The sequence below is a fragment of the Synchiropus splendidus genome, chromosome 8, assembly GCF_027744825.2.
Source record: "Synchiropus splendidus isolate RoL2022-P1 chromosome 8, RoL_Sspl_1.0, whole genome shotgun sequence".
NCBI lineage: Eukaryota > Metazoa > Chordata > Actinopteri > Syngnathiformes > Callionymidae > Synchiropus > Synchiropus splendidus.
This window is the reverse complement of record NC_071341.1, coordinates 4,610,941-4,632,163: the sequence shown is the minus strand read 5'-3', so window position 1 is coordinate 4,632,163 and position 21,223 is coordinate 4,610,941. Positions and strand designations below refer to the sequence as shown.

Genomic DNA, 21,223 nt, shown 5'->3' with positions numbered 1-21,223 from the left:
AAGTAATAGTGACTAATGTAAAGCGGGCCTTTGAATATGTTTTTAATTACCTTATCATATCATATTATATTGTTGCAATGCAACAATTCTAAGGTAACGTTACTGTAGTGAGAATTGTGTTGTGTGTGACTGACGACGTGTGTGTCAGTACATAGACACCGGTGCACATTTTCATTAGTTAGTAATCCACATGTGCTACCTGTGAGCTGTTGTGACTCCCATAAATCACAGAATCCAACACATGACAGTTACCCTGTGTTAACTCTGTAATTGTATTAGTCTCTTTAACAATGTTTTCGAGTGTAATGATAACCTAGCGATAATAATGACGTATTAATGTCATTAATGAGTCAGTCTGGCAAAAATCTTGGTATGTTACATTTTATATGTGACGAGTAATGTAACAAGAGACATATTTGTCAGAATAAATGATGTCTTCATGATTAAAATTAAAGTCTGATATGTATTGCATAACAAAAATCATCATCATTTGTTCATTGTGATTCTGTCTGCTTCTTTTGTTGTCTATTTAGAGACACATAACAATTTGGAGATTGGGTGTGTTCTCAAACAAACAAGAATGCAGCCCTGGACTTTTTCTTTGGCCATTCTGCACCTATAAAGGGGCATATTATATGGTTGACACTCATATTAAGGGCCAGTCTGCCGTGAACTACAAAGGTACAGAACATATTTGTGGATTCGGCCCATTTTTGCACATGAGGATTTAACTAACTTGCTAACTTTACTGTTGTCTCTTTCGGAGTTCACAGTCTTTACTTCATTTGAAATGAATGAATGAGAGGCTCAGAATAAAAAAAATAATTTGTGCATTGTCTTGATTATTATTGAATTGAAACTTTGTTCCAAGTGTTCTCAAGTATTCTGTGCGATATTTGTACAGCAAAACCACTTGCTCTGTAATGTGACACAAGAGTCTTATTTCAGAGTATGACTGAAGCAGCTGTTTAGTCCACTTGTAATTCTCATGTAAATTGAAAAGATTCAAAACGTTGAAAAAATAACTTGCAGTTATAGGTAGTTACCACAAGATGGTGCCACAAAGACGTTGTTACGTTACGTTTCTATTTTAGTTGCTCATTTTTTAATGATTATTTTACAGATAAAAGTGGCTCCCCTCGAGTATACAGTTAGTGACGATGAGTGAAGATAATTTTTTGGTTTGTTCGTTTTGCTCCTCCTCCGCCGACTTTATGCAGTCAGCAGGACGGCAACCAGGTCTCTCGGTCCACTGTTTTTTCCCAGCATGTCTTGCTGTCACAACTTGCCAATGCTGTTCTGGTTCACTGGGGGAAAAAAGATTGCACCGCCCACCTGCGGCTGCGCAATTCTCGTCCACGTCTATTAACTGGAAGACTTACTATTGAGTGTGGTAGTGACTAAAGCTCAGCATCGAGCATGTCTGGCGGCGCAACATACGACTGTGTGGTGGTCGGGGCAGGTGTCCAAGGATCCTTCACTGCCTACCAGCTCGCAAAAAGGAACAAGCGGACGCTTCTGTTGGACCAGGTGAACTTTTTGAACAAGAAGACATAAACTATATATAACTCTTTCTGTATGTATTAGTGTGATACCGGCCGCTTGTAGCGGGACTTCGAGACAGAGAGCACTGCAGTAGTGATATAACGTTCTGAATGTCACGCTCGGACCGGACAGCTGGTGACAGCCTGCTGCCGCGGAACCAGCGGTCTCACGTTCATGAGCCCTGAAAAACCTCTGCGCTCCGTCAAGTACTGGTGCTTTAAAAGGCGTATTTCATGGAATTTTAACGCTCTTCCCTGCACAGCGCAACACCCTATTTGTTGTGTTTGTGTTTGGTTCAGAGTCCTGGTTCATGGTTAACCATTCCCACGCACACGCATGCGCACACCAGAGCAGCATTGACAAGGCGTGACAGCAAGACATGCTGGGAAAAACCTCATTGGCTCTTAACTCATGTCAGTTGTTTTTGCAAGTCCAAGTGGAGAAAGGATTGACACATGAAAGAATGAAAGTTCCGTGTTTGATTTTAGTCATATGAGCGGCATAATCCAAAAGCTTCACTTCATCACAGAGATGCACAACGCATGTTTGTATTTCTATCCTTGTGGGGCCATTGCGAGGTTTCTCATTGCCATAATGCTTTCTCCAGCACACCTAAACAAAACAAATGTCTAACCTTAGCCATGACTCTGAACTTAAACCTAATTCTAATTACATAGTTATTTTGAAGTCTTCATCCTCAAATTGAGGTTCAACGGATCCGTGATCCGCATGGACCGCTCTTCTGGATTCGCCATGCACGTGGTCTGTGGATTAAAAAGTGTGCACAGGTCAACACATTAACTATAGACCATTTGAGGCAATGTCACAATGACAGGAGCTAAAAGGAGGCATCACTACAACCATCTTCACTGCAACATTTAAGCAGCCCCTTGCAGCAGAGGTCAACCACGCTCAAACTATGACAAAAAAAAAACAATTGATGAGCAGGTTTGCAGCATGCAAATCACGCAAATGAGCCTTATCTCTCATCCTAACACATTAATTTTAAAATACTGTGCAATACTCTGACTGTAGCACCAGTTGTCTGCAGTTGACTGTTGAGTTCAGTCATGATTGGTCATGGCATTTGACATTTTCAAACCCGTCACCAAATGTTGGTCAATCACTGGGGCCATGTCCCAAATTGTTTCAGACCATGGAATTGAGATGGCGGAGTAGGTGCTCGAACTATCACAGTCCTCTACTTATTAAAAAAAAGTCAAAAAAGTGACAGCTCTGGGTTCATGCAATACCTTCTCCTCGATGACGACCACTTCCCGTGGTACTTCCACCTGAACCACAGCCAGTTTGACGACCTGTTGTCCCAGATCACTGGCCAAATACCTGTCTGTCTTCGGTAAGCATGTCAATATGAAATAATGTTCACTGACATGTTTATAGTATATCTAATATGGATTGGATTTAAAGTACAACAGTAGTTGTAATTTCTTTGAAACTTGTCAATGGATATTTTGCAGATATCTTGCAACAGGAGACTCATTCAGGACCATCACCAGCTTCTGTGTTGGTGTGACAGCCCACTACCTGGAGCTGACTGCAGAGGACCACAGACATATGTTTTTGTCACGGATGTGGCGTTTTCCTTGTTGAAAACAGTTATCAGTGCACCTATTTCTACAGTTTTGTTGCATATTATAATTAATCTCTGCAATAAAATTAAGCTGTCTATTTGTTCAACTCAGTTTGCTGACATTATGCATGGTGCTTTTGCTGCGAAATCATTTACTGGAAGAACAAACAAAAAATGTTCAAACTTTTATTTGCAGAAATAAAATAATGAACTCATGAAATTATAATCATTCTATGTGTTCAGAATAATAATCAGAACCAAAGTGAACTATGTCTACTGCCGTAGTCACGGTACCATATTTCATCATGCTAAACAAGGCTTTCAAATGTATGCGCATGCTGTGCTTAAGCCAATTTATGAAGTTCCGTTGCACACCCACATCAGTGAGTCGATCGCGTGATTGAGTCTATGTGTGGCGGTCGTGGAGACGTAACTCTTTTCACTGTGGATGAGTGGTCAAAACACAAGAAATTTTGTGATGAGCTAACCCTAACCTAATGCTCTATCATAAACTGGCAAACAACTAAGTTGCAACAGCAATGCCTTGATTCCAGCTGTTTTAGTCTTCATTAAATCCAACATATCCCCCTTGAAGTGAAGCTATTGCTACCTACTTGAGTTAGCTAGTCGATGACTTTGATCATTTCCGACCCAACAATATGTACTAAGGCTGGTCCATTAGTCAAATTATTACCAGGATTACGATTATGTCATTAATCAGCATTAAAAAAAATCATTTAGCCAACCACCCTTCTCCCCAGCTGCCGATGCACCCACAAGCTGCACCACACCTCGTCCTTGTGAAAGTTCCCTGATGGGAAGCTGCTGTGGACGGCACAGTGAGCCTGCTACACAGAGTGAGCCCCTCCGCACAAAGATGTGTCTATCAGCGAGAGAGTGCGGCCCTCTGTTTACACATCATTTGATTATGATATGAATCATAATTATTGTGATTATCGTCCTAATAAATACTTAGATAATCTCCACCAGATCGGTGCCATGTCTCATTGTTCCTGTTAAACCCAGCTGAAAAGTGAAGATCTATTGTGAGTAGCAACAGCTCTCTCACATACTGAAAACAGAACTTCAAACAGAACTTATCTCAGCAGATGATGAGACTCACCTTTGTAGAGGCAAAGAGCACTAGCTTTTTGCCTGGTATTGTCTCCCTTTCTTATTTGACACTTGGAGACATATACAACACAAGAACACACACATCCGAAATCCTCCCTAATTAAAAAAATATATATGTCAGATTAATATTTGTTCAATATTTTGTTTATTATTGTACTGACAGCTTTCCTTAAACCAAAAATATTAATATTTATGTATATTTATATTTATGTTTTATTTTAGAAAAAGCCTTCACAGTATATTTAGCAGATGTAATCTGAAGCACTCATGTACATATTCTTTGCATTTCCATGTGCTTGTTTTTTTTTTTTAATGAGCACATTTAATTCTATTTTTCAGTTCAAAGTTGAAATTTTTTTTTGTTCTTGTTACAGCCATGTTGTTTTGGGGAGAGAATTGAATTACTGCAGCATACTTGATCTATCTCTATAATGCAATGTTGTATGCAGTTGACAAGATTTGCGATGATGCATACAAAATGTGTGTAATTTTTTAAGATAACCCTTTCTGTCCCCGACAGTTCATTCTACCCCACACAAGAGGTAGCTCCCATGGACAGTCCCGCATCATCCGCAAGGCCTATGAGCAAGACTTCTACTCCAAAATGATGGAGGAGTGCTACGATTTGTGGGCTGAGTTAGAGAGGGAAGCTGGCGTCAAACTGTACAGGTAAGCAATCAGTCAGGAGAAGAAAACAAAAAAACATTGGTACAAAAACAAATTTGTTTAATTCAAGAGTAGCCAGACAATGCATAGTAACCTCTGCTTTTTGCAATTGAATGATACATACAAACTTCATCATCTGTTCTTCATTCATGTGATTGCTCCTCTGATAGTGGAGGACACTATGGGAGAGTTAATAATCCATCATATTTCAGCTACTGTAGCTACTGTGAATTCTGCCTTAGGCCTTCAGCATGAACAGGGAAGTTCCTTTGCACTGTAAGAGAACTGAGACAGACAATTGAGACAGAAAATCATACGACCATTGGTTAGCTAGGCCTTGTCCTTGGATTCCTGCGGGAACGCCACACCAGGACGATTGGCCCAGACGCTGAAGCAGGGTTTTAGCTAAAGAGCCATCTGGGCGTCCTGGGGACACTCTAAACTGCCAAACATGCAACTTTCCTTCGTGAGTTTTACGCTCCCAACTTTGGAAAAGGTCCGGCGTGGAAACTTTCATAAATGCCGTGCTCTATGTCTTGGAGTCCTGATACAAGCGGCCAAATTCATCATGAATCCATGTGATTGGTACCGTTGATTGGTAGTAAAAACCCTGATCGGAGCATCCCTACCACAAATCTTTATCAGAACCTCAAACGTCATATGTTTAGTGCTTTGTTTTGTCATTGTTTATGTGTGCAATAAACTTCAGATTTCATGAGGAAAAAAGTTATAGCAGAGAATGGTGATATCAATTCTTAGCTAAAAAAATTTTTGCCAGAATCGTGCAGGCTTACTCAATACTCCGAGCCTCTCCTGACGGACAGAACTCCTGTCCTTATCTCTAAAGGAGACACTAGTCACTTGCGCATATTACTCATTCTAGCCGTTTGTGTCTGGCATCTCGTTCTGTCCTTTTGGCTCAGCTCTCTCTTACACACAACAGTGCGGTAGTGCTACTCCAAATCCGCCCCTTCTGAACCTGATTTGCCGACCAATCTCCATTTTTCATTTGAAATTATTTAGGCGTTTACTCTTTATGTGTGTGCAATTGTGTCACAATCCCCCCATCACTGCATAATGGTCTGGTGATGACAGAAGGTGAATGATTTGCTGAATCCGGATCATACTTAGATGACACAGGGGAGGTATGATGATGTATCACCTGCAGGGTCTTCATTTATAAGTGTGCATGCACAAAAAAACTGCGTATGCCCAGGCTTTTACCCAGGATTTCGAAACAAGGCGCCAAAGCCCCGCCTCTAACCCATAACCCCGCCCCCACCCCATTCACCTCGCAACACCGCATGTCAACAACTGACTTAAGAACTTATTTTATTAAAAAAAAGATTGTGAACTGTGTGAACATTTGTTTTACTAGACTGACCCTGATTAATTAATATATTAAAAAACATTTTTATCATGATTCTTTCCCTTACTACAGGCAAAGTGTATGTAGTTTTGTTCATGTTCTTTTATATATTTATGCAAGATAAGCCTACAGTTGCATTCGGCGAGCGCAGTGTGCTGTGCAGCCAACTGCAATGCTCCCCAGCGCAACTTGCACGGCACTGCAGAGTGGGAGGAGCGGGGGGAGCAAGCTTCGTACCAAAAGACAAGCCAAAATACTCTCAATGAAAAAGCTATGATTTAGTTCATTGATTGTTTAAAGTTTGGAACTTATCTGCACTTTCTTCCGCCATCAGACATCAGACATCCCATCAATCACAGCGTACTTCCATGCCGCGATTGTGGCGACTCACTAGGTGGAACACTGTTTTTATGGAATTCACTGTGATGACTCTACAAGTAGGACATTAATGTAGGCACTAATAATCAGATATTTAGGGCGTCCTGCTGAGAAAAAGTGGACGTCCATTTTTTCATGTCTCTAGGACAGCCAGACGCCTTCCTAGCTGAAACCCTGTGTACACCACCTTCATTTGGTACACCTCCACCTCACCGCTGACCCTGCCAAACACACAAAATCCTGCAGAAACAGCAGGAGGAAGAAAACGCAGAAAACATTTGAGTTATATAATTACATTCTAAACATTACAAAACAATAACTAGACATTATTTTTGAATGAAAAGCATTTGGATGAAATGTTCAATGTATGCTGATGCCTCGTAGCATGTGCACATGCACAATTTGAAATTCCTTCTCAATAAGGTAGGCCTCACTGATGATGTATGAGGTTCTATTGTCTGCTGCATGTCAGAGCCTAGAAGTACTGTTACACACGTAAATGACGCAAGAGGTGCAGAGGGATTTATTTTTGTATATTTACAAGTTGCATTAGTGTTTCACTGGCAGGACATTTTTGACCCAGTAATGAGAAAACAAACAAAAGGAAGCCACTTAACTTTGAAAAACCAGTTGGCATGGCAGAAAGTCGAGCTGAATGGAACGGAAAAGCTCTAAGTGTGGGGCAAAAGGCCTCCTTGGAGAAAACTGCTACCAAATGAGAAAAAAACAAGCAGACCTCAAGTACCTTGTGGGCCATCTACGGAGATGAGAGCGCATGCAGAGACAGAGACTGACAGAGTGCTGACTCTTGAACCCAGTGAAAATATAGAAGCCATTGATTATTTTAATAGAGCACTTGAGTAGTTGAGTGGAAAGAGCAAGAGATATCACACTAAAGTGGAAAGGTTGAGCACCTCCTGCTAGCAGAAGGTGTTTCATGGTCAGAGCCAAGAACTTACACTTTAGCCTGACTTCATTCAGGCTAAACCTGGGAAGACTTTGAGAGACTGTAAAAATCGCTGGTCAGCTTCTCAAGCCCGGCCATTAAACTGAAGCCAATCTACCTGCCAAAGTTTACTGGGTTATGACGAAAGTCATAACTACTGGAGGAGAGATTGGGAAGGCCAGCTCCAGCTCATTGAAAGCATTGATGAGGAAATTGTTAAAGATCGCCACACCACGGCAGGTACCATTTGTTTGGAGGAAACCTCATGTTAATACAACTAACATTGCCATTGAGATTGTAGAAATACGACAAAACACCCAGGCAATCACATCTCATCAATCGAGAAAAATAATTGTCCTCATTCAGAATCCCCTGGTCATCAAGTCAATTGAGAGCAAATTTTTAATCTCCTAAAGTGTCTCCTAAAATGTGACTTCATGCTGCAGAAAAGGAAATTATTTGACACTAGCCCAACAGTTCCAATACCTTCTCACGTTCCTTAAAAGCCTGGAAGCTATTCAAGAGCAGATTGATGACTTAAGTGATGAGCCACTAAAGACCAGACCAGACTAAACCAGGAAAGTCATCAGTCAGTCAGTCCCCTGTGCTGATGTGTTGAAAGCTGGGACCGTGCAAACCATGCCTGGAAGTTCATCCAGATGGGAGAGGGCTGTTGCAAAACAGAATCAGAATCAGAATCAAATTTATTGCCATGGTCAGTGGGGAGCCCACTAACTAGGAAAGTGTTTTGGAATAACGTGCAGTCAAAAAGTAAATAAATAATAAAATAAAATAAAATAAAGTAAAATAACAATAAATAAATTAATTAAATAAAATAACAACAAGGCTGTTCACGAATTCAACAGTCTGAGGGGAAGAAGCTGTTCCTGTGATGGGAGGTTCTGGTCTGGATTGACCGTAGCCTCCAGCCAGAGGGAAGAGGAACAAACAGTCCATGTCCAGGGTAAGAAGGGTCGGCTCTGATCCGACCTGCACATTTCTGGGTCCTGGAGACATACAGGTCCTGAAGAGGTGGCAGGCTGCAACCGATCACCTTCTCAGCAGAACGTACGATGCGCTGCAGTCGGCTCTTGTCCCTGGAGGTGGCACTGTTGTACCAGACGGTGATAGAGGAGGCGAGGATGGACTGGATGATGGCCTTGTAGAACTCCACCAGCAACTTCGTCGGCAGTCGTAGCTTCCTGATGAGGGACCTAATGGTTGGCTCAGTGATGGAGGTTCCTAGGAAGCAGAAGGAGCCACAATAGGAATGGGTAAACCAGCCAACATGAGAGGGGACATAGAAACAGTTACTCTCCTGAAGTCTATGACCATCGCCACTGTCTTCTGGGCGTTCAGCTCCAGGTTGTTGTGGCTGCACCAAGACACCAGCCGCTCCACCTCCCTCCTGTAAGCCGACTCATCTCCATCTGAGATGAGCCCGATGATGGTGGTGTCATCCTCAAACTTGATCAGCTTCACGGACTCGTGGCTGGAGGTACAGCAGTTAGTGTACAGGAAGAAGAGCCATGGAGAGAGAACACAGCCCTGAGGAGACCCAATGTTGATGGTCCGAGTGTCGGAGACAGTCGTTCGACACTCTAATAATTGAATAATATAATATAATATAATATAATATAATATAATATAATATAATATAATATAATATAATATAATATAATATAATATAATATAATATAATATAATATAATAAAAATAATCATAATAATCATAATAATTGAGAATTCATCTCAGAAGGGCAGAACAGAGCATCATACACGTTAGTGCCTAAATAGTGAGTTGACTAAATTTGTGACAGTTGCATTTAAAGGAGCAACAATGAATTTGTCACAAAGCTGCCAGCGGAGCTTGCCCGACACATTTTTTCCAGTTGCCAAAAGTCTCCCGGAAGAGTATGGGCTGGCTTGACAATAAGGTTGGCATCCTTATTGACAAAGATGCTCAGCAGTACGAATGACTACTGTTTTCTCACCTTGTTTGAGCATCAGATTTGTTGTTTGGGTCATGTTGAGTGTTGTGGAGCCTGCTCAAAGCTGCAAGTAAATGAGAAAAGAGCTACTTCCTAACAAAGTTGAATGACGTTGCTTAAATGCGGAATTCAGCAAACGTGTTCAAACTAAGTCTGCTAACTGTGTGGCAGAGTGGCTGAGCCCCACTCTAAAGGAGTATTTGAGATAAAATTGCGGATAAGATGAAGTCAACCAATCCAGTCAAAAGATGGTGTCCAGGGTCTGAGCAGCCAGGAGATTAGTCTGCATGGCAACTGACCCCAACTTTTGAGCCCAAGATGTGAACTATACACACTCTGCCAGGAACCCACTAATCTGGTGCATTTACTAGAATAATCAGGACCCCATTTCCTTTTTCCAAAAATTTCCAGTTAATGCCCAATAATCACTGTAATTTGTCACCACATATGACTCCATAAACCAGTCTTTGTGTAGGGAGCTCAGCTACTCTGCCTCACACTGACATATGCCATGACAACATTAGCATATGAAAGATAAGGTAACACTAACTCTGGCAGTCTTTGGTTTTGGTTTGAGTTCAAGACCCCTGCTGCTACTCAGCAAATACAATTGAAATAAGCTGTCATACTGGTGGCAGGGACATGACCCTGGCTGAAGAGCAGGAGTTGAAGGTTGTCAAAAGTGGTGTGAGATTTTCCACCTGTGATGAACACAGTGAGAGTCCACATTGGCATGCAAGTTATCAATCCTGACTCCAAAGGTGTTGTCCGGGATCTACATGTGAAGGTAGTCCCACGTTCCTGCTGCCTATAGACCATTATACAATATTTAAAAAAAAAAAAAAAACACCTGGTCACATTGGATATTCAGTATTATTTGGTAGTCAGCCAAGCATTTTAAGTTTTATTCGACTTTGGCCACAAATTTTCATTTCGTTGTATCCCTAGTTTTGAATATGTTCATGTTCCCGGCTTCTCTAAGTGTTAAGTTTGTTGCGTCCAGTCGTTTTCATTGGTGCCGCCGCCATGTCAACATACCGCAGATAAAGTTTAGCTCGCATTTAAGTAAAACAAGGAATAGAATAAAAAATCTAAGTCAAAAAGCAGCGAGCCAATCCTATCCTGTGACTCTAATGGAATTACATTTTAATGTTAATATCTGTCAAGTGATTAAAAAATCTATTAAATAATTATGGTCTGTAATTAATTCATTCATTTATTCTCTTATATTTGGTATTTTCTGTTAAATGTATTAATCATTGTGGCCGACTGATACATATGACAAAAAGTTATTAAAGAGCCAATATAGAGCCTTAATGTTGATGCTGAAACACTAACACAGCATATTCCTTCACAGACAAACGGGGCTGCTGGTGATGGGACCAGAGAACAGTGAGTCATACCAGCAGTTCAAGGGGACCCTGCTGAGGCAAAAGGTCCCAAGCATGGTCCTGACACATGAAAACTTCAGCCAGCACATCCCCCAGATCAAGTTCGCTGATGGACACGGTGCAATTGTGGACATCACAGCTGGAGTCCTGTTTGCTGACAGAGTTCTCAGAACAGTCCAGGTACTGATTATGTATTAACTTTTCAACTTGGCATCAATCTACATTTGAAAAGAAAAATCAAAATTTTCATATATTTGTAGAATTTCACTCGTGGTAATTTTTTATCTGTAAACTAGTCATATGAGTTAAAGAAATAAAAAAAAGTTGCAGTTCCTTAAAGGGGTTTAGGCAGGTGTTTTCATGTATGTACTGTCAGTTTCTGCCGGTAACCGTTTACACCCTCTGGTGTCAAAACTAACTACGCTAAGTCATATGGATCGGAGTATGAAGGGTTAATTAGTTCTTAAAAGAAGTAAATTTTCCGTGACATTTTGGAAGGCTGGTGCTCAACCTGGAATATAAGGGCAGCCGTCACAGAAAACATTATTGAAGTTGCTGCCTTGGGGTTTTCCTGTCTGATGCTGCAGGATGAAGGAGCTGTCAATTTCCAAATGGAACTTTCCTGACTCATGCATATGTTTCAGATGTCCTCCTCTCCATGATGCAGTATGTCCCTCAACATGGTGATGTTCGAACTATTTTGACGTTATTGCTTATAAAGTTCTTCCCAATCTATCATTTTAATTACATCACAAAAAACAGCCTCAGCCTTCATTGCTTTGATTTCCTTATTAGACCAATGGCCTTATGCACATTTTGTTGTGTGAATATTTTGAAGTTGTATTGAATTGAGTTTTGTGCAAACATACCCATACTGTGTTCAATAGAGGTTCAATGCCATTTTAAAAGATGCTCAAAAATCAGTACATCTTTTCTGTACTGCTTCTTAAATCTCTTTTATTAAATGCAATATCCAAGTGTTTTCAGTTGATGCGGTGCTGCTGAGCATTCTTGGTGGTCTTATGGGTGGTTCCATAGGTTTCGTGTGTGACTAGCTCTAAAACGTGAGTTAATCTGGGAATTAAGTGACCTCATGTGATATGGAATAAGACAGGAGAAAGATGAAAGCTCATGCTGGAACTAACCTTAAGCTTTCTAGCCATTGACAGTGACACCTACACATGAATGGCTGAGTGAATATATTGTGCTCTCATGTCCAGACACAGTTTCAGAAGCATGGAGGCATCTTGAGAGACAACGAGGAAGTGAAGAACATCCAACCTGGAGCTCTGGTGACCGTCACAACTTCTGCTGGTGTTTATCATGCCAAGAGTTTGGTGATCACTGCTGGACCCTGGGCCAACAGACTGCTGTCCTACACTGGCCTGCAGCTTCCTCTGGAGGTAGTTAAAGATAAAACAGGGTGCATTCATGCATTCTTGTGATGACATTTAGTTATCAGCAATGTTACAGTGAGTTAATTTGTGAAACAGGTAAAACATTTAAACACTCTTTATTCTAGTCAGAATGAACTCTTCAGGAACATCTGTATTGTGGATCGGGAAACACATCGGTGTGTTTGTTTGCCAGTCAGTGGAAGTTCAAGCATTCCTTTTCAATGGTGATATAATTGATAAATTACCAGAGCTCTTGAATGAGACCTGCTCAACACAACCGTTTTGAAAACAGTAGGAGGAAATTCTGTCTGACTCAATTTGGGATACAAGGACAAATTTATTATCGCCACAGTGGATTGGTCGGATGCAAGCCCTGGCTGCAAGTCCTCAACCCATCCTGGTAAAATTCCATTAAATTCACAGTTAATGGTCCGACCTGGACCACAATAGTTGACAATTACCCACTGAAGGTCTCTCACTTGCACATACATATGGGGACCGAGCGTTGAGTGGAAGATTAAAAGTCCCATAAATGACTGGCAATGTTAGCCAGCTCGATTTTTTCTAATGTTAATGTCCGCATTAAATTACCAACTACTGAGATGAGCACAATGTCACAATATTTCAACTTAGGAACATACCTGAGACAAGTCAAAGTGAACAGCAGATGTCTGCTGTTCTTCTGCATTTGTTCTTCTCATTTCTGAGTCTAAGGTAAACAAACAATCAATACAACTGACAACCCAGCAGCTAGAACCAGCAATGTCTTCAATGGAAATAGTTTGCAGGGTAGAATTGTCAGCTTATGACCTAGCTTTGCTAAATTGACTATGCTAATTTTCATACAGTGGTGGCCCATTTTAATTGGGGACACTTTTCAGTGCCATCAATGATGATGGCACTGAAAACGGAAGGAAATGGGATTGGACTTGAAATTCTGGAATTATTGGAGGCTAAAACGTGCTAGCAAGCTTCATAGTTGACCATCTGTAGCATTTCTTGAAAAATCCACGATGAAAATGGTTCGATGTCACACTCCATAGCTCTGAAAAACTTTTACAGCCATGTGGTCTGCCTCCCAACCAACAGCACCGGGGAAGCTCTGGCCAAGACCTCTTCTCCATGTTCAAAGTCCCGGTCAGGCAATGATGACGAGAGGACAGAAGAGGAAAGAGGAGAACCCTAGGAGGCTCTTAGATAAAGACCAAGAGTCAATGATGCCATGCTGCAGAAAGAGTCACAGGAAAACGTGCTTGATTCGTTCGCTTCTGCAATGAAGAGACCACCCACACCTCCTGCTCTGACTGCTCTAGTCCATGTTACTTGCTCCTTTCCCAAAGTTGCATCAAATGTAGTGGCGGCACACTTTCAGTTATGGAAAATGTCTAAAACTGAATAATAGAAAGTCATCAGGCACTTGCATCTAATCCACGCCGCTGCCTCTGTGCTGCGTCGCAACCTTGCTAAAATAGGATGAGACTCTGTTTTTTGAAGGTCACTGCTGTGGTGTGGTCAAGTTGAAAGGGTAGTTTGATATTTGACACTAGTAGTAAGGTTTTTTAGTAGGGATACTAGTATGTCTATTCTCACCTGTCCCAGAGTGATGCATGCCAGTGTGACACCTTTCTCGAACCGTCTTCCACCACAAGTAAAAATAGTTGTGGTAAATGAAAACCGCCACCCAATCCGAAAAGTCAATTTAACAGTTTTTAAAGGTGAACTCTCACGTGAGGAAACCTATTAAAAAGAAGTAGAAACGTCGAAACCCAACGGACAACACATAACTCATCATCAGCCGAACACATGAAAAGATGGACTGCTTGGATAAGAGGCAGATATGGGAGCGGCGAGATATTGTAGGGTATCACTGAATGCCGCGGAGAAACAGTTATCTGATTATAACTTCTGTTCTATTAATACATGTTATATGCTTCCCTACACAAAAGGCATTGCAGTCATACCACAGAAAAAATGACCGGTGTTGTACTGTTCTCATATTTTCATTGTTATATCTGTCAGCAGTTGCACTTGTTTGACATATAATTCCTGCAAATCAAAGTAAAAATGCAGGTATATATATACACTTGGACAACAAAGCATTTCCTTTTGAATTAAACTTAATTTTCTACATATACATGTCTTTTTGATATATTATTTGAGACTTCAAGAGTTTTTAGGGTGTTTTTAGGATGTTTTGTTTGCTTCGTTTTTCCTCCTTGGTTCTGTCATTTTCAGTTTTTGGTTTTGACCAAGAATTTTCATTTTGATGCATCCCAAAGAAAAAAATATCAGTATGCATATCATAGTTAGTCCTAAAAGGTTTAAGTTAAAACTTCACAATTCCTGTCTTTCTACACAGGTGCATAAAATCAATGTGTGCTACTGGAGAGAAAAAGTTCCTGATTCCCACAATGTGAAGAAACGTTTCCCATGTTTCCTGCTGACCGAGGGAGAGCATAACAATGAACACATCTACGGACTTCCTTCTAATGAGTACCCTGGACTAGTCAAGGTATCTAACTATTGCTCCTCATTATGGGTGGAACAAAATAAAATAAAATGCAAAGACACACAAAAAAGCCAAAAATGATCATGTTAGACTTTCTCCAGCTTGACAAAAACAACTCCTTCTGACCCTGTCTCTACTTCTCTATCACCATCCTCAGGACTAACAGTGGATCTGTGGTCCTAGCTCTTCGGTGCAGAGACCCTTTCCCACACCTCCTGGTGTGTCTCATAAAAATGACGTGTGATTTTTTGTCATTTTTCCCTCACTCGTCAGGCATCCTATCAGCCTTCAGCATTGAATGGTCTTGCTTCCCCGAGTGAGGATGTCATATTGGCCAACTGCCTTCCCACTCTTGATGACATTGGTCCTTTTCATTTGTCCATTGTTGCTGCTTCTGATGTGAAGTTTGCTGTGTGAACATTGTGATGTGTGTGGGTGTGTGTGAACAGATTTGCTACCATATTGGTGCCCCGACTGAGCCAGATGGGAGAGACAAGCAGACAAACAAGGATGACATCAATATCCTTCGACAGTACGTCCGCCATTATATGCCTGGACTTGACCATGAGCCAGCAGTGGTTGAGAGCTGCCTCTATACGGTCAGTACATGTATACTATATACTCTCTCTCTCTCTCTCTCTCTCTCATATATATGAACACTTATGTTCCATTTTATAGATTATAAAAAGGAAGTGTTCATTAAATAACAAATACTGACAATTTTGCAGTAGTCTCTTTCTAATTCTTTCCAGGTGTGTGCGTACGTGTCTTCTCAGGTCCAAACCTCAATTTGATAATGAAAGCTTCAAAATAACTGGGTCATTATAATTAGGTTTTAGTTTGGTTCAGAGTCATGGTTGTTCGTTTTGGATGGTTGTGTTTAGGGTGAGAGGCTGGGGAAAGCATTATGGCAATGAGAAACCTCCCAATGTCCCCATGGGGATAGCAACACAAACCTGTGTGTGTGTGTGCGTGTGTGTGCGTGTGTGTGTGTGTGTGTGTGTGTGTACTTGTACTTCTATCTTTGTGAGAACCTGTATGAGTTTTTAATCTACAGAGTGAGGACATTTTGGCCGGTCCTCACTTTGTCAAGCCTCGGTTTGAGGGTTAAAACATTAAAATAACTGGGTTATTATTGGGTTTTAGTTTGGTTCAGTGTAAAGGTTAAGCTTACCTATTTGTTTTAAATGGTTGGGTTTAGGTGGAGATGCTGGGCATAGGGTGATGTCAATGTATGTCATTGACGGTCCTCACTAAGATAGGAAGACAAACGTGCGTGCAAGTGTGTCCCAATTTTCACAAGCGCTAAATGACAGGAAAATTGCTACTATCATTCCTAATGGTTTGTTTGTTTTCTTTGTACAGTTGACACCAGATCGCCACTTCATATTGGACTACCATCCTGCTTATCACAATATTGTGATTGGTGCTGGATTCTCAGGTAAAAATGTCATTGATGACTCATTCATTCCATTTTTATTTGATCATCGCACTGTTTTTCTGCATATGGAGATGGATTCGGTGTGCCATGTTTTGGGTGTACCCCACAGCCTCCTTCCATTAATTGAGCCTCTTGACACGACTGAAAACCACCTCCACTGGATCAACTGACAGATTCTGTCCAGCACAGAACCCATCACTGATGGCAGCCCTAGCATCGTCCAATTTATGGAATCGTAACAAAGTGCCTTCTTTTTCTCAAAGGGGATGTTGCCAAAACACACTTTAATGGGTGGGTGCGTTATGAGTTCCACAACATGATCACAAAGCGCTGCGTTGCAGAGGCAAGAAGAACCTGAACAGTGTGGGTAAAAAATGTCCAGCGCTCACGTCTGTCTTTTACCACTGAAAGGCAAAGTAAGCTTGCGTCTTCCCCTTCGCCCTCAAAAAGGAGCATCAAGGGTGAGGGGTAAAATCATATATGAATGCTACATCAGAGTATTTCCTACACTGTACACTAATTTGAATCTGTTTTTATTACTGTTGTTGTTCATTATTTACATTAAACACAAGTATAAAAAAATATGTATTAATACAAACATCACAAGATGTACACAAAGATTAGTTAACATTAACACATAGGCACAAAAATTTTAAACAAAACTGATGTGAATTCTTTTTTTGATTTCTCCATGAGGAAGGGGCTCATTTTTTTTTCTTTTTAATGCCGGGTAAGAAGTTGGTGGGCGATATTCAGGCTTCTGTCCTCAGAAAGTGCTTGGTGCAAGTTCATTGCCCTGAACACGTTCCTAAAGAACAATATTTGTATTAATGCAGCCTTTACGAGAATTTGGTTGATATTCACTCTTGTTTTTATTGAGTCTGTATGTTTAATATTCATAAATACAAAATACCTCGTACTTTTGCATTCAATTTTCCCAGTAGTTTCCTAGATTAGACCCAAGATCAATGATGTAAACATTCTAATTCAATGTACCGCTCTGTCAGCTTGCAACTCTAGGACGCAGCTCGGGACTAAATATGTTCTACTGCGGATATCCAGACGTGTCAGCCTTAAACTTAAGTATCAGAGCTACATCAGAGCATAACACACGAAGTGATCCAAATCATTTGAACATGACATTTGAACATTATGTAGGACATGTGAGGAGCAGCTTCATAAGAAAATTGTTTATATAAGGCCTTACAGCTTCAACTCAAGAACACAGACTTTGTGGACAAAGGAGTTGGTCAACTTTATTTGTCTATTAAAACACATATTTCTTGTTCAAAAGTGTTTAACTTATATACTCGCTATATCCTCATTCTAACACTATTGAATGACGTGCCATGTTAGGCTCATTCTGATGCATCCTATGAGCTGGTGAAGAATCAGAAGTTGATAAGCACCATTTGTGATCTGAAAAGAGTCATTTGGCACAGAAATTTGTCAGTGTTTTCACTCAGTCTGAAATATATTAGTTGGTGCGATCCATCAGTTGTCTATACATATGATTTGTGCCCTCGCTCATAAGGGTTGCCATGGCTTCCGTGTTAACACAGGGGCCTCACCATGGATTCAGGGTTTGCCTTCAAAGATTAAAAAGCACAAGTCACAAGTGCTACAATCCTGAGCTGAGTGACATTTGCCTTACCACGTGACACCAGAATCATGGTTTCAAATCACTGCTGTGGTGTTTCACACGGTCCATGCTCCAGGTCTGCTTAGCTACGATGTATGACCCATCTGTCCCGTGCTGATTTCCCTTTCTGGTTTGTCCTCTTCCAGGCCACGGCTTCAAGTTTGGACCAATCATTGGGAAGCTGCTTTGTGAGCTCAGCCTGGGAGAAGCGCCTACTTGTGACCTGTCACCTTTTCGCTTGCGCCGCTTCCTGGCTACAACCAAAGCAGCATTGTAGTGCTAAGATCACTTCAAGGCTAAGTTGAGAAACAATTTCAAAATCATGATTCATCATTAGATTTGCTTATATCAGCTGTTTCCAGGATGGAGAGGCGGACGCAGCCCTGGTTTGGAAATATTTGATCTCGTGATGCAGTTGTGTCCTGACTCACGTTCAATGATTAGCCTGAAATGTCGCATCTGTCATTTTCCTTCTCTGTGATTTTTTCTCCCTTAACATTGGGATTTAAGCACCAAAGGTTCCTATAGGCAGACTGGGCTACCAGCCGTAGTCAAATTCGTCCTCTGATTTGAGTTTCTCACAAGTCCTTTTCTGGTGAAATTCCTGAAAATATCATCTCAGCATCTCCTCTGTCAGATCATCAGCCGTATCATCTTTTGATAGTTGCTCTTTTGATAGTACTTCAGGGCCCATTTGTGCCCTGTACCATTGTATCAGGGCATTGTATGTTTCTTTTTAATGATTCAATATGACACAGAGCCATCAGATAAAAGACCATGTCACTTGATACCACATACATTGGGGGAAGTGGTAGAAGCGTAAGCATGTCCCTCCTTACCTTGGCGCTTGCCAAACCTTTGCGGAGACTCTCATGAAAAGTCTTTGACTTCCAGAAAGCATTTGTCCATCCAGAGGCTCCACCCGAGGGTTTTCCAAGTTGAAATGCCCTTAAATGGACTAATGAAGTCATCTTTGACTTAGAACAGCTGTGACAACTTAGGACGTTGCTGAAGGAATCTTCGCTGTGAGACATGAACAATGTCTGAAGGACACTTTGCTCAATGGAAATATGTTGACGGATTTGAAAAGAGCCGGTGCGATGTGGAATTGATTTCAACATTAGAAGAGTGTGCCTTCTTTGGACACTTTAAACGGGTGGTGTCTTCAATGGGCTGGTATTATCTCCTAGTAGGGAAATAATGTATGATGCTGAGCTTGATACCTGTTGGACACTGAGGTATAGCAGTTTTGCTGCAGCCATCTATCTTGCACCTCCTCCTTACCTTGGTGCTTGCCAAGCAATCGTGGTGTCTCGTGGACGCCCAAGGAAAAACCTCCAACTTCTTGAAAGCACTTGTCCATCCACAAGCCTGTTGGCCTTTTGAACAACACAGCTTTGAAAAGCCAATTTCCAAATAGATTTGCAACAAGTGTATAAGAACTTGTCTCATGTTGCCACCAAGCATCCTGGTGTCGTCTTTCTGTGACAGTTGGTTAGCCCTGCTGTTTTCAGCTGTCTACAACTGCGCTGTCTCCCCAACCGGTTTAGAGATGATGCGTCGTTCAGAACAAACCATGGGAAATGATGCATTCAAAAATCTCTGCATTTGGCCTTTATGTGATTCAAGAGTTGTGAAAATCTGTCAAAATTGGTACACTGCAAATCACTGTCAGGCAGTTGAACCACATCAGGTTAAACTGTGAGAGTTATCCAAATAGAAATGAACCAAAATGGACAGATGAAGTCATCCTTTGATTTAGAACTTCTGTGACATTTTCATTTGAAAATGATTTTTTGTGGAATTGATCAAAAATAAAGGTGATCATCTTACTTCATGTATGATTTCATGTTTCATTTGTCTCAACGTTTCTCAGCATTTATCTTGGTCTTCTTTTCGTTGACGAAATATATAAGAGAGCCGTCGAACGTTACAGTAGACATAGTCTTAGTCTTATTATGATCGCTTTCACTCCTCTCATCTGGATGAAGCAGGAACGTGTGCATAAGTAAACATAGATATATTTATGTGTGTTTATGTGTTTGTGTGCTCTCTGTCACATCATACTTTTACATGAAGGCACAAGTTAAATGCTTTTCACTTAATAGACACACAAACACGTCAGGAGTGGGGATCAAACCGGCCACCTCTTAGTCACAGGCCGACTCTACTATCTGAGCTGTGGCTCCCAGTTCCTGCACTGAAGAGAATCCCATGAACTTGCCAGCCATGTCCAGAGGTGCTCAACAGGATGAGTGTTCAGTGAGAGTGTTCACTGGACCAGACGTAGACCGGGTTTGGGGACACAGTGATCTCCCTGCTTGTCAGAGGGCAGAACCATCAATGTTCCCTCTGATTTTGTCGACTCACTAGCTCATGAAGAGAGACCCCGGCCTTCCCCACTGTTTGCTTGTTGCTTACTCTAGTTTGGAGGGCCATGTCTCATTCATTGTAGCCCCTGTGCACCCAAAAACCCCTGGTTCCCCAAACTAGTGCAACTGTTAGAGGGCAAGCATTGGGAACTCCAATGCTGTGCCTAGTTCCAACACACAGAGCCTTGAGGACCTCAACTGTCCTGGGCTGTCCTCTCAGAGTGTGGCAAGTCCAGGGTCAGGACTAGAAGAAGGCTCTTTTCATCAGAAGGAACCCCACACCATAAAGAATGCTAGAGCCCCCTCTACTCTCCACTCTACTATGCTGCCAAAGGTGTTCAGAGAATTCTGATCTGCCATCTTTCCTACAATGAGGACACTGCACAGGCTTCTTGACACACCTTGTGTCCTGTTTGGCTTGTTCCATGAGGAGTGTCCAGTACTTCATTCACTCCAGACCCTGCTAGTGGCTGCTTGCCTGGATCTGCTTTATCCCCTCAGCATCACTTCTCTTGGCTCAGAGCAGCCATCAGCTTGACATACGAGTCTGCAGGTTAGAGTACTCACACGATTCATACGTACGGATGCAAAGGATGCAGTAGCATCCTGGGCTTCTTCGTCAACCTTCGCCAGAGCTTATCGGTTTGATTTGACTTGTAGCTCCATGTAGGCTTCCCGTCTCAGTCGCATCCTGTGAGCTTTCTCTCCTGAGAAGTTAAGCTCAGGGGCTGGGAGTTAGCTACGCATAGCAGATCTCCTGTGGGACCCACTGGCCACCAGTGGAAACATAGTTTTCTTGTCTATTCTGGAGTAGGAGTGTCAGTGTCTCTTTTGTCTACTTTTGGTCTTCCA

At 41.5% G+C, this 21,223-nt stretch overlaps 1 protein-coding gene across 1 annotated transcript; it reads left to right on the top strand.

The window, feature by feature from the left end:
* The first annotated feature begins 1,281 nt into the window (after nucleotides 1-1,281).
* Nucleotides 1,282-20,005, top strand: pipox (pipecolic acid oxidase). The gene is made up of 8 exons (XM_053873539.1): nucleotides 1,282-1,530; nucleotides 4,791-4,939; nucleotides 10,977-11,190; nucleotides 12,231-12,413; nucleotides 14,767-14,919; nucleotides 15,366-15,515; nucleotides 16,282-16,357; nucleotides 18,146-20,005. The coding sequence occupies exons 1-8, from the start codon at nucleotides 1,420-1,422 to the stop codon at nucleotides 18,274-18,276; spliced, it is 1,167 nt and encodes a 388-aa protein (XP_053729514.1). The 5' UTR covers nucleotides 1,282-1,419; the 3' UTR covers nucleotides 18,277-20,005.
* The last annotated feature ends 1,218 nt before the right edge of the window (nucleotides 20,006-21,223 follow it).

What these genes read in the sequence shown, in the direction of transcription:
- pipox (XM_053873539.1), top strand. Translation starts at nt 1,420, where the DNA reads ATGTCTGGCGGCGCAACATACGACTGTGTGGTGGTCGGGGCAGGTGTC. An exon ending in TTGAGAGCTGCCTCTATACG is followed by an intron (nt 15,516 to 16,281) that starts GTCAGTACATGT and finishes TTCTTTGTACAG; the next exon opens with TTGACACCAGATCGCCACTT. An exon ending in GATTGGTGCTGGATTCTCAG is followed by an intron (nt 16,358 to 18,145) that starts GTAAAAATGTCA and finishes GTCCTCTTCCAG; the next exon opens with GCCACGGCTTCAAGTTTGGA.